We start from the raw sequence: 15,340 nt of genomic DNA on the forward strand, positions 1-15,340 counted from the left end.
ACTTTCTTTCTTTTTCAGTGGCAGTCCAAAGTCTCACCACGTCCCTCCTTCAAACCCTCAACCCTTATTATGCCTGCCTCTATTCACTTAGTTATTGTATTTGGAGAGTCTTAAAGGAGGTGGCAAGGAAAATAATGCTCATAGCTGGCGGCCAAGCGTTGTGATAGCCAATAAAATATATAACCCAAAGACAACTTGACTTTCATAAAGTGGCAATCAGGGATGAAATTTGGCAATCTCTGAAGTTGGCAATTAGAATGGAAGAATATGAAAGAAGATAAGTTGCTATAGATTAAGCTCCATACATAGATGAACATTACTCATAAATTTATTGCTTTCCTGCAAACCCTCAATACATTCATAACTGCCAAACTCTCTGAATCCGGAAGAAAATATGAAACATTTCGTTTCCACTTGTAATTCCTCAGTTGTTAAGGACAAATGTGAATTTTTCTTGAATTCAACCCAGTTGACTAGGAAGAGTTTCTTCTTTAAAGATGAATACCCTTAGGATTTTCTTTATAGGGTTTCAAACTGAACACAAAATCCAAACTTCACAATAAGAAATGAAAATGACCAAAAGATATGAAATTTTCTTTTGTAGCTCCTTTTTATTTACCTTTTTAACTTTCGAGAAAATTTTTACTTTCTATCTCATAGAGTAACCGCTGTTAATTTTTAATTCACTTTTGGGCTTTTGAAAAGTCACTTTAAATTTAAATGGTCACTTTTAATAAAATTCATTAATTACACCAAGGTTGCTCGTGAAATAAGAATTTAAGATAACTTAAATTTAATCAATTAAATTATTCCCCCTCCAAACTCTTGAGTTAGCCTATGGGAATAAAATAGGCTAAAGGGTCCTATCCAAAGTCAAACACTTGGGTCAAAGAAGTGGACATTACATTTATGTGGTGTTAAGAAATGTGCTAGAGAACTGTAGAATTTTGTGATCCAATTCATATCAGATAGCCATTCAATATGGCAATTAATCACAATTAAATTACTAATCTTGTTTTTCTAGATTATTGGATTCTGGATTGCATTTTGAGGAGAACTTGGAGACAGACTCATATCGGGTGCAGGGTTGAGCTTGATCTATTTGATAAAATATGAAAATATATTGAATTTATATCACATTCTTTGTTTTGCTTGGCTATTTGTATACATTTCAGTAAGTAGACCTCATACTACCTTAGTCTTCTGATTTGAGACTCTAGTTTATGTTCTGATAATTAAATTGGCACTATGATTAATCTCTACTGTATTTGACTCATAATCTGTGTACTTTAAAATGTTAATTTCCATGTATTCTATGCCTTTTGAAGTTTCTTAGGCATTCTATAGTAATTTATTTATATTTCTGAAATGTAGGTTCATTTAACTTTTACTTTTGTCCTGATATCTTCTGGTTTGCCTATACCCATAGTTGGAGAAATGGTGTTCCTGACAAAATACCCGTATCTTGCACTTGTTTTTGTCCACCTTTCCTAGTAATATTTAACACTTCCCTTTCTTTGTAATAGGGACTTTTCATGGTGACCGTTTTTTTAGTTAAGGTTTGGCTGATTTTATGTCCTTTATTATAGTGATTTTGGAATACCTTCGACAATGGCATTATTACAGTGATGTTTTCCTGAATATGTGCTTTTGTATAATTTGTATGTTTTTTTTCCTTTTTTCTTATTATCTTGTATTCAAGATCAACATTTTTACTTTTATGGTAGTGTCTCTAACAGTATCAATGACTAGAAGGCCTAAAATATGCTTTCCTTTTGTGTCTTGAAATTCTTTTATTTCACAAATGAGTGGAGTGCTGGAAAGAGTTGGATTGCTTGATACTAACATACTTGTGGCATGAATTTTGTAGTGCTATTATGGAGGCTTCTTTCATCTTTGCTGAATTGGTTCAGCATGGATTGCGCTGCATAGCCTTCTGCAATACTCGTAAACTCAGTGAGCTTGTCCTCAACTACACGTATGTTTCGAAGTTGTCATCGTTGCCAAGACTTTCAAGCTAAATGTTCATTTCTAGTGAAGAATGGTTAAAATGCTCCTTTTTGGTCATTTCTAGAGAAGAATGCCGAAATGTACTTTTTCTCATACATCAAAAGATCTGCTATATCAAGGAGGATATTTTTCACTAGAATTAATTTTGGACCTTGCTTTTGTGATAGGCATGAGATTCTAAGGGAGACTGCACCACATTTAGTCAATTCAATCTGTGTGTATCGAGCTGGCTACACTGTTCAGGTGTCTAATATTATAACATTTTACTTTGGTACTATGAGTTATCTAAATCTTTTTGATTAATCTTTTCTGAGCACAACTCTGTTAGCATAGAGATTTGAAGTAGACTATGCACAGATTTTAATACTTTTCCCTTTCGTTCTAGTATTTTTATAGAGACCATCTAAACAAATTCATCATTAGTCCCACTTTTACAATGCCTCATTATGCTATCTAATTTATGATAGTGCTACTCATGACAATATTATTTTTGTATTATGAATAACTCTGTTTCCTTGGTAAGAATTTTATTCTTCCGCTTTACTAAATTTAGATCAATCACCCAAATATTTCTTGGAGCTATTCTTTGCAAGCGAGGGCTCCCATGGTCCTAGTTAAAACTCGCCATTTTGTGATGAGAAAAAAAGTTGTCTACAGATAACAATTGGACAAAGGCAAATAAAATATACATGATATTCCAACATGAATATGTAGATGTGTTTCAATTGAGGATGGGCAAATTTATACTGCATGATGACTGTGAAAGACTTCATGAGTTACTTATGTTGTACCCGCATGAATATTTTAGTATCGTGTCACATTTCAAGCTAAAATGTTGTCATTTCTCCAATGGTGGGTCCTATTTCAACCCTTGTCATGGTTATCTATGTTGTTTTTGTTGTTTCTAGTCAGTGTCTATGTAGAGCCAATGAAACAAGCTTTCCAATGCATTAGGCGATGTGAAGATTGGAGCTCAGATGGTGGAGTAAAGAAAAAATTCATTAAGGCATGAAAATTTGAAGGGATACATGAAATATCAAAAATTAAGAATGTTGTTCAATACGTAGGAGTGGACCTGGTAAAAGGGAGATGTAGTGTTTTCAAGTAAAAAATGGTGTCTCAAGAGTCAATACATAGGCATATGCGTGAGAGGGAGCAAACATTAAATTTGCGAAGTTAAAATTGCTATTTATATATATTGGTACACTCTCATAAGAGGGAGAACAGGTTTTTCAGAAACAGAAATTGCTGTGCTACATAACAATATATGCTTCATAAAGATATGACAAATTTTCAAAATGATAAGAGTGCAATGATCTATATAGGCATGGCCCATTGCGAAGTGTTGCAAGTATTGACGTTTTCAAAATATGCAAGGCAGTATAGAGGAGTGCACCATATTAAAGAATTACAAAATTTCTGTTTGTTTTTGTGCCTCATAGAGGCTGAATATACTCAGCATTAAAAAAAAAAAACATATTATATCTCCTAGTAAAGTGACTATACTTTTAACTTACTTTTGAACTATCTGAGTCACTTTATAATTAAAAATAATTATATTTCTACACAACCACCAAGTTGAGGAAAATACTAAAATGATCCAAATATGAATTTTGATCACACAAAAATAACCTCATCCTTTCAGGATAGTGAACTTAATGAAAATTGATGCTTTCCAAAAATAGCAAACTTCTTCAAGAAGTTTGGAGAGCTAGAAAGTCGAAATTGCATCCGGAAAGTATCATTGGACTCATCTTGATTTCCTACAGTCACTACCATTGTTAGAATTCCTTTCTCAAAAAGACTGGCACTCTCCAAGAAAGTTGGAGTTCTTAAAGATACTTGAAAGGCTACAAAAAGGGGACATTACACAACAACAACAATAAACCTGCCAATGGATGATCGTGTAGGCCCTTCAGAATGTGGTGCTCAAGGTGGATGATGACTTGCTTGCAAATACCCTTTGCCAAACCTGAAAATAACACAGATCTCCAATTCAGTCTACCATGCGATTCCCATTATGGAATTGCTAATGCTAGAGAATGAGGGTTTTTGTCTTCATGTCGAAAATGGAAATCCAAAAGGGTTTTCATCCTCAAAGATTACTAAAAACAGCCAAGTGTATACATCCTTGGATCAGTAGAATGATCACAATTCTCAATCTGGAAAGTGAGTAAAATGATCACAATAGCTAGCTTGGGCAATTTGGGATGATTGAACTTATAGCTCAGTTGGAAGGGACAATTTTACCACAAGCAAATGCCAATGGCCATAGATGAGCATATCGCTAGCAATCCCAGTCTTCTTATTAAAACATTTATATGGCCTGTTCAGATTAGTTCTAATAACTATAAAACAAGAAGTAACAAAACATATGGGCAAAGCCAAGGGAACCTGTTTAATTTGTAAATCACCAAGTTATGCTATTGATTTGTCGACCATAAAACAAACACCTTACATATTTCCCTTCAAATTAGCCATGCTCTATGGATTCTTCCTAGCACCAAACACTCCTGCTAAGTCAAAATGAAAGGATAAAAGAAAAATAAAAAGGAAAGTTAAGCTGTGGATAGTTATATCGCTTGGTTTCCTCTAGATATTAAGATTCATTAATTCAAATAAAACTGGTTGAATGTTGCTGTTTGCATTTCTGGAGTTTTTCAAAGTTTTGTTTTGACATAATTACAAGTGCACTTGATTAACAGGACAGGAGAAAGATTGAGAGTGATCTCTTTGGAGGAAACGTTCGAGGAGTTGCGGCAACAAATGCTTTAGAGCTTGGAATTGATGTGGGTAACCTTGATGCAACCTTGCACCTTGGCTTCCCCGGCAGTGTTGCAAGGTTAGTAATTTGCCTGGCTTTTTTAGGGGCTAATTCTCAGAGAAATTATATCTTATTAATTGTGAATTATAACTCTGTTGTTTTTTGTTCACGTCTTATATACCAATTGAAACTATTTTGTAATTCAACTTGTATATTTGATTACAGTTTGTGGCAGCAAGCTGGCAGAGCAGGGAGGAGGGAAAAGCCCTCCTTGTCTATTTATGTGGCATTTGAAGGACCACTAGATCAGCACTTCATGAGATACCCTAATAAACTGTTCTCAAGACCAATTGAACATTGCCAAGTGGATGCTTATAATAAACAGGTTATTATTCAAAACAAAATTTGAATTAGTTTTGGTGATGTCCTGAATCCAGATCCTTCATATATTGATTATAATGTATACTGGAAAGGACACCTAAAATGACAAATCACATTTGTCATGCATGAGTTATGCTTAGCTATGTTATGCATTCATTTTGATTGGGAAATTCTTTCATTTGAATTTTGGATTGTGATATGATACAGGTGGTAAAACAACATCTAGCTTGTGCTGCTTTGGAATACCCTATTCATGTGGAACATGATGAGAAGTTTTTTGGTTCTGTATTACATGATGTTATTTTCGATCTTACCCAGAGAGGATATTTAAGTAGGTGTTCCAATGGTGTACCAAATGATGAGTCTTTACACTACATTGGGCAGGAGGTAGCCATTTGTTTTGTTTTTCTTATTATGCATTGCACAGTAATTGTGTCAGTTTTTGTAGTATGTACTCCTTGTAGTCACCGATATAATCGTTCAAATATTGTTTGTAACGTACAAAATACACATTAAAATTTGGCTTTTTTTTTTGATGATTAGAAACACCCTTCCTATGCTATCAGTATTCGGGCAATAGATCCAGAGAAGTACAGTATAATAAATCAGTCTACAGATGAAGTAATAGAAGAAATTGAAGAAAGCAAAGCCTTCTTTGAGGTATGCCACTAAAAGAAGCATTCTTGATTCAAGACATTCCGGACTGTTATCTACTATTATGGCTTGATATTTGTTGAATTTTGAATGTGCATTACTGGTTATTTTTTATGGGTGTTTTGTGACTCTCTCCAACACATAATAAAATACACCTAGTATTCTATCCTCTCTTGGATAAGGAAACCTCAAATGCTAAAGATTTGATCAAATAAGGTTACCCTAAGGTTCCGATTGTCAGGTCTTGATGATGCGAGGGATAAAGTTAGTGAATAACGATGTGATTTCTGTTTACACAAAAGGACTTACACAATTGATCAAGATTTTTATCATTTCTTTCCTAAGGAAAACTTTACCAAATTCTTGACCTCAAGACCTTTAATAACATCAGATTATGTAATAATGATTTATGCTCTTTCAAACTTATTCTAAGAATGATTTCAAATAAAATGCAAAAGAAAGAAAAGGTTGTAGAAGTCTAATCTATTCCTAAGGACGATGATTTAATGGATAATTCTTTAGATAAACAAATTTCTTAAAAACCTACTTTCTACTTGACCAGAGATAGCTTACAACGCCATAGAAAGAGTGCAATCTTCAAAGGTAGTAAAAGATTTTCCTATTGTAAACATCCATGAAAATACCCAATGTTGGTGCAATCCAAATGAACATCCACAATTAAACTATTGCTAAAATATGGTTCAAACTAACCATGCAAAGTAATTTACAATCAACAAACTACAAATGGTATGAACCAAGGAATCTATCAAATATATTCGCATTTCACCATCAAAATAATGAACTTTAACTAAATATTGAGAAGTGGAAACCATGCTAACATTCAAAACAACACATATTAAGGAAGAAGGGTCATTACGATGAGTGGGAGTAGGAAGTTTGTAGGTAGGGTTTTGTTTGTGAAGGGTGAGAATGGAGAGGGTGAAGGAGATGATCAAGACGATGAGGAAGGTTGTTTGGCTACCTCGATGGATTGGGCCCAAGTTTCTTTAGGGTGCTGACCATTTCTGGGGGCCGTTTGGTCCCATGGTTTTTCTCTTGGTGGCACTGATGTAGCAGGGTTCCCTGTGTTTGCATGTCCTTTTTAGCATGGCGGTTTGTATCTTGCTATGGCTTCGACTTCGGATGTCCCTGATCAGCAGTGGGTTTGGCGTGATTCTTCCCTTTTGGGCCTTGTAGAGGTTGTGATTGGGGCTCGTTTTTGTGCCCTTTCCTTGAATTGGGATCTCTCTGTTGTGTGTGCCAAATCCTGTGATGCTAGTTGTGGGTATGGCTTTCATTGTTCATTTTTGGACCATCTTGTCTATCCCTGGAGCTATGTTTTGGAGGGTATGACCCTATTCTTTCTATCTTTTGTGTTTACCTTGTCTTCTGTGGTGTTCGGTTTGAGGGGATGGTTGGGAGATATTACACCCCTTGTTTTTCTTTGTTTATTTTGTTGGGGTGGTGTTGCCTCCCTTTTTGTGGAAGGGGTTTTTGTGCTTTCCCCTTTGACTGAAATGTGTTCATTATTACTCTTGGCCCAATTTCAGTTTTCTGTTTTTGGTTAGTGGTGATTATGAGGGGGTGTCCTTTGGCTCTTACTTTGGCTATTCCTATTGAGATGGAGTACTTTGTGAGCAATATATCTTTTGATCCCCATGTTGGCTGGCTTTGGGATGGCTTGGACATCCTTGCTTTTATCTTCTCGTGCTGTTGTGGGTAGATTCTTTTGCTTGGTGGTGATTTCACCCTTGTCTCTCCTATAGAGGTGGAGAGGGAGGTGGTGGGCTATTTTGATGTTCGATAGGTAGTTGTTGGTTCTTCTTCTGATCTTCCTATAGAGGTGGTTCTATTTCCTATTGAGGTGGAGACAGGTATTGCAGGAGAAGATGTGTTTTTCAGTAAGGGGGCTAATGCCCCCCTTTGCTCAAGAGATGCCTTTAATTTTTTTTCTAATGGTCATATTGAGGTGGAGCCTTGGGATGCTGGAGGTTTCATGCTTCTACATCGAGGAAAAGTGGCGATTAAAAGGTTATTCCCTTTAATGCTTTTCTTATTGTATTCTAGGCTCAAGATGGTTGTATCCTTGAACTGGTTGCTTTTATGGCTATAGTCTTCTTGTTGTAACAATTTTTTTTGTTATTGGTTGGCTGTTGTTTGGCTGCTATTTGATCAAGATCCATCTTTTGGCAGCATTCTGTTAGTGGTTGTTGTTTGTCTATGATCTATCTTCTTGCGGCTTTTTGTTTGTGGGTTCCAAATCCTGCTGAAATCTGTTTGTAAAGGGTTTCAGGTCCCTTCAAAACCTGTTTGACGACTAATCAAAAACATTTAGAACAACACAAGTTCTCATCAGGCTTCAATGAGTTTGTATTTATTTTGGTAGTATTTTGTCAACAATTTCACAAAATCTCCCCTTTTACAAATGAAAAAGACAAGCCTTTAATAGACTTCCAATTACAAATCAGGGCCCAAATTGATCCTAATAAATGAGCAAGATTAAACAATAAAACCCTAAGGTGGGGGTAGGTATACCCACCACCACTTAAACATTTTTGACCAATGAGAAAATAAGACCACTGTCGAATACATGTCCTTTTAGGGAAAGGACTAATGAAAAAAAGGGTTGTAATATTTCATTCATTTAATGCCTTTTACATGTTTATTTCCATCTTGAAGTCAAGCTCAATGAATCTAGACACAATAATCATTGACTTGTCATTGGTGGGGTAGGTAGGATTTCTATCCTTAATGCCACCTAAGCTCTTTGTTTCAACTCCACTTCTATATCACCATAAAGAAGTCTCTACATCTCCAACAATATCTCTTGATACTCAACATCATCCACTTTTTTAGACTGACCGTGATGGCTCATATTCCCAAATTGCATAATTTTTATCAGATTTAATACCATTGTTTGTATCTCCACCAGACGAGTTTCTAATTTTGATCAACTCTTCTAAAACTATCTGCTCAAGAGCAAAAATTGGTGTTTCCTCAGCTTGCATGCATCTCGAAGTGTTCTTCAATTCAACTTTGTTATCGGGAAAAAATGTATAGTTTAGTAATGTTAATTATTGATAGTTAGTTAGCCGACGGGTAGGTAGTTGGAGTCGCGACGGCTGTGTCGCACCCCTTCGGCTGTCATATATTGTACCACCTCCGGGTGTTGGAGGACATGTAATATTGACGACAGATTATAATATGAACATCCCTTGACATTAATGGCAAGCTTATTCTGGCACTTCTTTTGTATTTGCATTGTGCATTGCTGTTCAGTTTCTGTATTCTTCCTGTTTACCCAGTGAGGTAAACATTTGGCGCCGTTGCCTAGACGAACTCGGAACGGAAGACACGGATGGCGCACAGACCCAATGGGCCTACCCGTTGCTGAAATAAACCCAGAAGTCGACGATACCCAAACAGAACTCTATGTAGGAGAAGACACCGCGACGAGAGAATTTTCAATTCTACTCCAAGTAGCCATTCAGACCTACGTTCGACGAGAGGCGGCGGAGGCAGAAGTCCCACCAAGTGCCGTCTGGACAGCGTTGGAAGTGAGTCCGGAGGTAAATCGGTTGATGAACCATCTCCCCCGATTGCTAGCACAAGCATCGTTGGCACAACAAGCTCGCCTGGAGGAGATTGCCCGGGAGGAGCGACGCCAAGAAATTTTGCAACAGCACGAGGAACGGGAAGCAGAACGAGATGGCGCCAGGTCAGGGGCATTTGAACCGTGAGCCATACAGGACGGAATAAAGAACACTTATTGTAATAATTATGTCATATTGTTGGCATAAACTTGTCTTCCACATTATGAATGAATGAAAGTGTTCTACTTTTTATGTCATTAAGTATATAGAAAGTTGTTGGGAATTAATGCCCAATACACTGAATAAAGACAAAAATAAGCAAGAATATATAGATGAACGTGCAGTAGCCCAACGTGCCTTGATCCTTGAACAGCAAGCGGAAAGGCGACAGAGGTATAAGCGAAGAGAGGAGGAACGCTCCGAAGGGGACGGTGAGGCCAGCGGCCACCCACGGAGTCGGGAGGAGTTACTTGCGGAAACCCGCCGTAGGATAGAGTGTACCAAAACTTAGTTGAGGGATTTGAGGGACTTGCCACACACACCAGAGGCTAGGAAAACTCCAAGGAGTGGGGAGGAGGCAGAAGAGGGAGAAGACACCGGGGCTGCCAGGAGTGTCGGAGGGACACCGGGGCACGGCGGTCAAGCACCCCTTATAGGATCTGACCCATCCGGAGTAGGACAACAGCCACCAATAGTAAAAAGACAAGACATGGCACAAAAACAAAAACTTCCAAAGTTCCATGGGGATGGGAAAGAAGACCCTGTCCGCCACTGTCGCACTTGTGAAACAATTTGGGGAGCGAATGGTGTTACTGATGAGGACGAGTGGGTAACACAGTTTCCCGCAACCTTGAGGGGCGTAGCCATCGATTGGTTTTCGGATACGGATAAGGCTAAAATTAGCACATGGGCAGACTTGAAGAAGGAATTTCAAGCAGAGTTTCGTCTCCTAAGAGACGATAATGAGATCGTAGCCGAAATCTACGGCACGAAACAGAGAAAGGACGAGACTGTTCGAACCTACAGCCGGCGGCTCAAAGAGCTGCTAGGAAAGATGGAGAACCAGCCGGCAGACGGACTGAAAAAATGGTGGTTCGTGGAAGGTCTAAAGAAATCCCTTAGACGAAAAATGAAGATAGTACCTCCTCCTTCATATTCCGACGCCTATAACAGGGCAATGGATTTAGAAAGTGAACAGAAGACGTCCAAGAAGAAGAAAAATAAATCCTCGTCGGAGGATGATTCCTCTTCTGACAAAAGTGATAGCAGTGATGACGACTCTAATCGGAAGGTACGGGCTCTCCAAAAAGATATGGAGCGAATGATGAGAGAGATAAAGGCAACCAAAGGAAGCACAAGCAAGGGCGACGAAGGGGAGTTATGGTGCACGGACTGCCGTACCGACGGACACACCAAGGGGTCTTGTCCGAAAAAAGCATTTTGTGACATTTGCCAGATTGCCGGACACCTTACCAAGGAGTGTCCGTACAATATGAGGACCCGTAACCAACAGGTTCTCTTTATAGAACCATCTGCGTCAGCCGGCACGTCCCAGCCTGCGAGCAACAACGCCTCATCTGGCGGCTATCGAAACAACAGGCGAGGAAGAGGTAATAATAACAATACGAATAATAGAAGCCGAATCCAATACGACGCTAAAGGGCGGCCGATGATACAATGCCGAGCTTGCAATCACTGGGGGCATTTCGCCAGAGACTGTACAGTGGAGGAAGCACCACAAAAACTTTGCAAGTGGTGCGGTCCGGGGGACCATGATGATGGCAATTGTCCCAAATCTGGCATGAACCTGTTGAATGTAGAAACGGAAGATGCACTCGCCATAACAAGGTCCAAGACGAAAGAAGCCACTTATCCAGATCCCCGCACGGAAAAACGAAAGGCACTGGAGGCACAAGCGGAATTGGAGAAGGAGAGGTCAACGAGCAAGGATGCACAGGGGCTTGCGGGTACTTCTCGCTCTAAAGGAGAAACAAACATTATAAACCAACTGTTACAGGTCGAAATACCCGTCAAAATGAAGGACCTCCTGGAAAGTATGCCGCACTTGCGAGCGACATTGTTGCAATCCGCAATAATAACCCCAGTAGGCCAACCAATACATGGCAAGGACAACCTTGGCGAGACAGCGACAGACCCATTAACCTTGACGATCAATAATGGTAGACACCCAGCAGTGGTGGAAATGGGTATATTGGGCACCGTCCTGACCGACACAATTGTCGACGGCGGGTCGGGAGTAAATGTCTTGCCAGAGGAAACATGGAAAAAATTGGGTAAACCTACTCTCTGGCCGTACACCTTTAATTTATTGGGAGCAGACCAACACGGCATCAAGCCGCTTGGCACACTCATGGCGCAACCAGTGACGATCGGAACACAGCCGTTCGTCTTGAATTTTGTGGTCATCCCATTGAAGAAGAAGGGGTATGATGCCATCCTCGGCAGAGGCTGGTTGGTGGCGGCCAAAGCAAACCACAATTGGAAGAAGAACACGTTGTCCATGGAAAAGGCTGGCAGAAGGTATACCATTGACCTCAAAACTCAACTGGTCAGTGAAGAGTTGGCGTCAGAGTCAGAGTCCGACGGAGACAACGATATCGACGAAGGAAAAGATGGCAGGGAACCAGATGATGAAGGCATCTTAGGAATTCAAGCTTGTTCTGAGGATGAGACGGATTCTTTGAGAGGGCTCTTCCATTGGCAAATGGAAGACTATGAATTATTGTACGGGTGCAATATGTTGGGGATTGAAGGACCTGACATGAACGAGTTTCTGCCAGAATACAGACAATACAAGGAAGGGGATGCCCCTATGGATGATGCACCAACGCACCAGTTTGACAAAAGTAAGCCCATAAGGTACCAGGAATCCGCACTTCAAGTTACAAACCTTGGAGAAACTTCAGAACAGAAAAATATTCTGGTCGGCGATGACTGGAATCCGGTCTTAAAGACAGCGGCGTTCAAAATCTTCACAGAATACAAAGATGTGTTCGCTTGGACGTATAAGGACCTCAAGGGGGTACCACAAGAACTTTGTGTACATCGGATCCCTCTGGTTCCCGGAGCCATGCCCGTACGGAAGAGGCCATACAGGATGAACAAAAATTATGCGGCCAGGGTAAATAACGAAATTGACCGCATGCTTGAAGCAGGGATTATCTTCAAGGTCCAGACGAGTGAATGGGTATCACCCATTGTGATATCCTTGAAAAAGGAGGCCGATCAGATAAGAATCTGTGTAGACTTCAGGTGTTTGAATGCTGTCACAATTAAAGATCCATTTCCCATACCATTCACAGACACCATCCTCGAGGAAGTCGCGGGTCACGAAATTTATTCATTTATGGATGGATTCTTCGGATATAATCAAATTTCCATTGCAGAGGAGGACAAATTGAAGACCACTTTTATCGTAGAAGATGGCGTCTATGCATACAACCGGATGCCATTTGGGTTGTGCAACGCGCCAGCTACCTTTCAACGGATAATCCTCCATATCTTCGATAAAATGTCCGTGGGAAACTTCAAAGCATTCTTGGATGATTGGTCCATTTACAGCACGGAGGAGGCACATCTGACCGCACTTGGCGAATGCATGGAGAGATGCCGACGAGCCCGCCTCGCCCTAAATCCCAAGAAATGCAGATTCATGGTGCCTTAGGGCAAGTTACTAGGGCACATCGTCTGCAAGGCTGGACTGAAGACGGACCCTGACAAAATACGGGTCATTGTGGAGATGGAGGCGCCCGACGATGTCACTGGCCTCAAGTCATTTCTTGGACACATCGGGTATTATAGGCGGTTTATTAAGAACTTTGCCCAAGTATCATACCCACTTGATAGGCTGACACGAAGGGGGGAGCCGTACGTCTGGGGGACGGCCCAAGAAGAGGCTTTTCAAGAGTTAAAGTCACGGTTGGTGGGTGCGCCAATCTTGACATACCCGGACTGGGACAAGGAGTTCCATGTACATGTCGACGCATCCAACTTCGCCATAGGGGCCACCCTGGCACAGGTCGGCAGCCACGGGCTGGACCACCCAGTATATTTTGCAAGTCGACTCTTATCAAACGCGGAGAGAAACTACAGCACGACGGAGAGAGAAGCCCTCGGCATGGTATACTCCGTCCAAAAATTCCGACATTACCTATTGGCGACACCATTCACATTTTATGTGGATCACCAGGCGTTGATGTATTTGGTGAACAAGCCAATCATCCAGGGGCGGATTAGTCGATGGCTGTTGCTATTACAAGAATTTACGTTCAACATCATTGTCAGACCTGGCAGGAGCCATGTCATAGCCGACCAGCTATCACGAATCAAGTCTGGAGAACCGGCAGAAGGGGTTAGCGAGGATTTTCCGGACGCCCATCTTTTTCGCATTGCCATCCTTCCTCATTGGTACACTAGTGTGGGTGAATACCTGTCAACGTCAAAATTTCCTAAGGAAATGTTAGTAGGCGAAAGACGAAAACTTGTATTAAGAAGCCGAACATTCCAACTTATAAATGGCCTTCTCTACAAAATGGGCCTTGACCAGATCCTACGACGATGCGTCTTAGAAGAGGAAATCCCAGGAGTATTGAGAGAAGCCCATGAAGGGGCCGCTGGAGGACACATGGGACCGGATACGACAGCAAGGAAGGTCCTTCTAGCGGGCTTATGGTGGCCGACACTGCATAATGACGCCAGAGAATGGGTGACAAGTTGTGATACATGTCAGCGTGCTGGGCGACCCTTAAAGAGAGATTTCATGCCACTTAACCCATCGCATGCTCAAGAGTTGTTCGAAAGATGGGGGTTAGACTTCGTTGGTCCATTGAAACCAAGTCGCGCCCGACGATGTAGATACATTGTCGTGGCGACATAATATTTGACCAAATGGGTCGAGGCGAGGGCTTTGGCAGACAACTCCGCCGTCAATACGGCGAAATTCATTTATGAACAGATTATCACCCGGTACGGAATACCTATTCAACTGACAAGTGATAAAGGGGGGCACTTTGTAAATCATATTGTTCGACTACTGACAACCGAGTTTAAAATTTTTCATTCTCTATCAAGTCCGTACTATCCCAGGGCAAACGGTTAGGCTGAGGCAACCAAGAAAATCATCGTGTCGGTAATTTATAAGTCCTGTGGGGTGGAAAAAGAAGACTGGGAAGAGCTTCTGCCTTCGGTACTTTGGGCGTACCGCACAACTTACAAAGTAACCACCGGGCAGACACCTTTCCAATTGATGTACGGCCAGGAGGCTGTGGTACCGGTGGAATTCATGGTGCCAAGTCTCAGAATCACTATTGACAACAAGCTAGGCGACATGGAAAGCCTTCGAGAGAGACTATACGCCCTAAATAAGTTGGATGAAAGACGGACGATGGCACAATGGGTGACAGACGTGGCCCAGCAACGCAGGAAATATTGGCATGACCAACACATTCGGCGGGCGAGGTTCACGCCGGGCCAATTAGTCCTAAAGTATAACGGACGGAACGAGATTAAGCCCGACAAGTTCAGAGTGAAGTGGCTAGGTCCTTACAGGATCCGAGATATCGCAGCGAATGGATTCGTCAAGCTCTCGACCCTCGACGGGCAGGAAATTCCATAGGGCGTCAACGGGTCAAAACTGAAAGTGTATCACCAGAGGCTAGAAGCGCACAGGAGCAGCCCGACAGGAGGCGCAGTCAGATAATAAAAGAAAATGAAAAAAAAAAATTAGAAAATTTGAGAAAAATATATATATATATATATGAAAATTTGAAAAAAATATATATATAAAAGAAAAAATTGGAAAAAAAAAAAAAAAAAGAAAAAACGAAAAAAAAAAAGAGACCACCGTACGGTGGACACGTGGTGGCACCACCGACGGTGGAAGCCACCGTGCGGTGGAACCATTGACGGTGGGACCACC

General features: G+C 40.8%; 1 protein-coding gene across 5 annotated transcripts in view; it reads left to right on the forward strand.

Annotated features, from left to right (window-relative positions):
• LOC131066901 (uncharacterized) overlaps positions 1 to 15,340 on the forward strand; it is a 401,673-nt gene that overhangs the window by 238,179 nt on the left and 148,154 nt on the right. For 4 of the 5 annotated variants that reach the window (XR_009111744.2, XR_009111745.2, XM_058001780.2 and 1 more), the window contains exons 15-20: positions 1,871 to 1,978; positions 2,178 to 2,253; positions 4,716 to 4,852; positions 5,000 to 5,159; positions 5,363 to 5,542; positions 5,699 to 5,815. Coding sequence is in view for 3 of the 5 variants with exons in the window: in XM_058001780.2 (XP_057857763.2) it covers positions 1,871 to 1,978; positions 2,178 to 2,253; positions 4,716 to 4,852; positions 5,000 to 5,159; positions 5,363 to 5,542; positions 5,699 to 5,815 (778 nt within the window). In the remaining 2 variants the exon portion in view is untranslated. The remainder of the gene's footprint in view (positions 1 to 1,870; positions 1,979 to 2,177; positions 2,254 to 4,715; positions 4,853 to 4,999; positions 5,160 to 5,362; positions 5,543 to 5,698; positions 5,816 to 15,340) is intronic. The other variant, XM_058001781.2, reaches the window with a different exon arrangement.

This window comes from Cryptomeria japonica, chromosome 9 (genome assembly GCF_030272615.1).
Source record: "Cryptomeria japonica chromosome 9, Sugi_1.0, whole genome shotgun sequence".
NCBI lineage: Eukaryota > Viridiplantae > Streptophyta > Pinopsida > Cupressales > Cupressaceae > Cryptomeria > Cryptomeria japonica.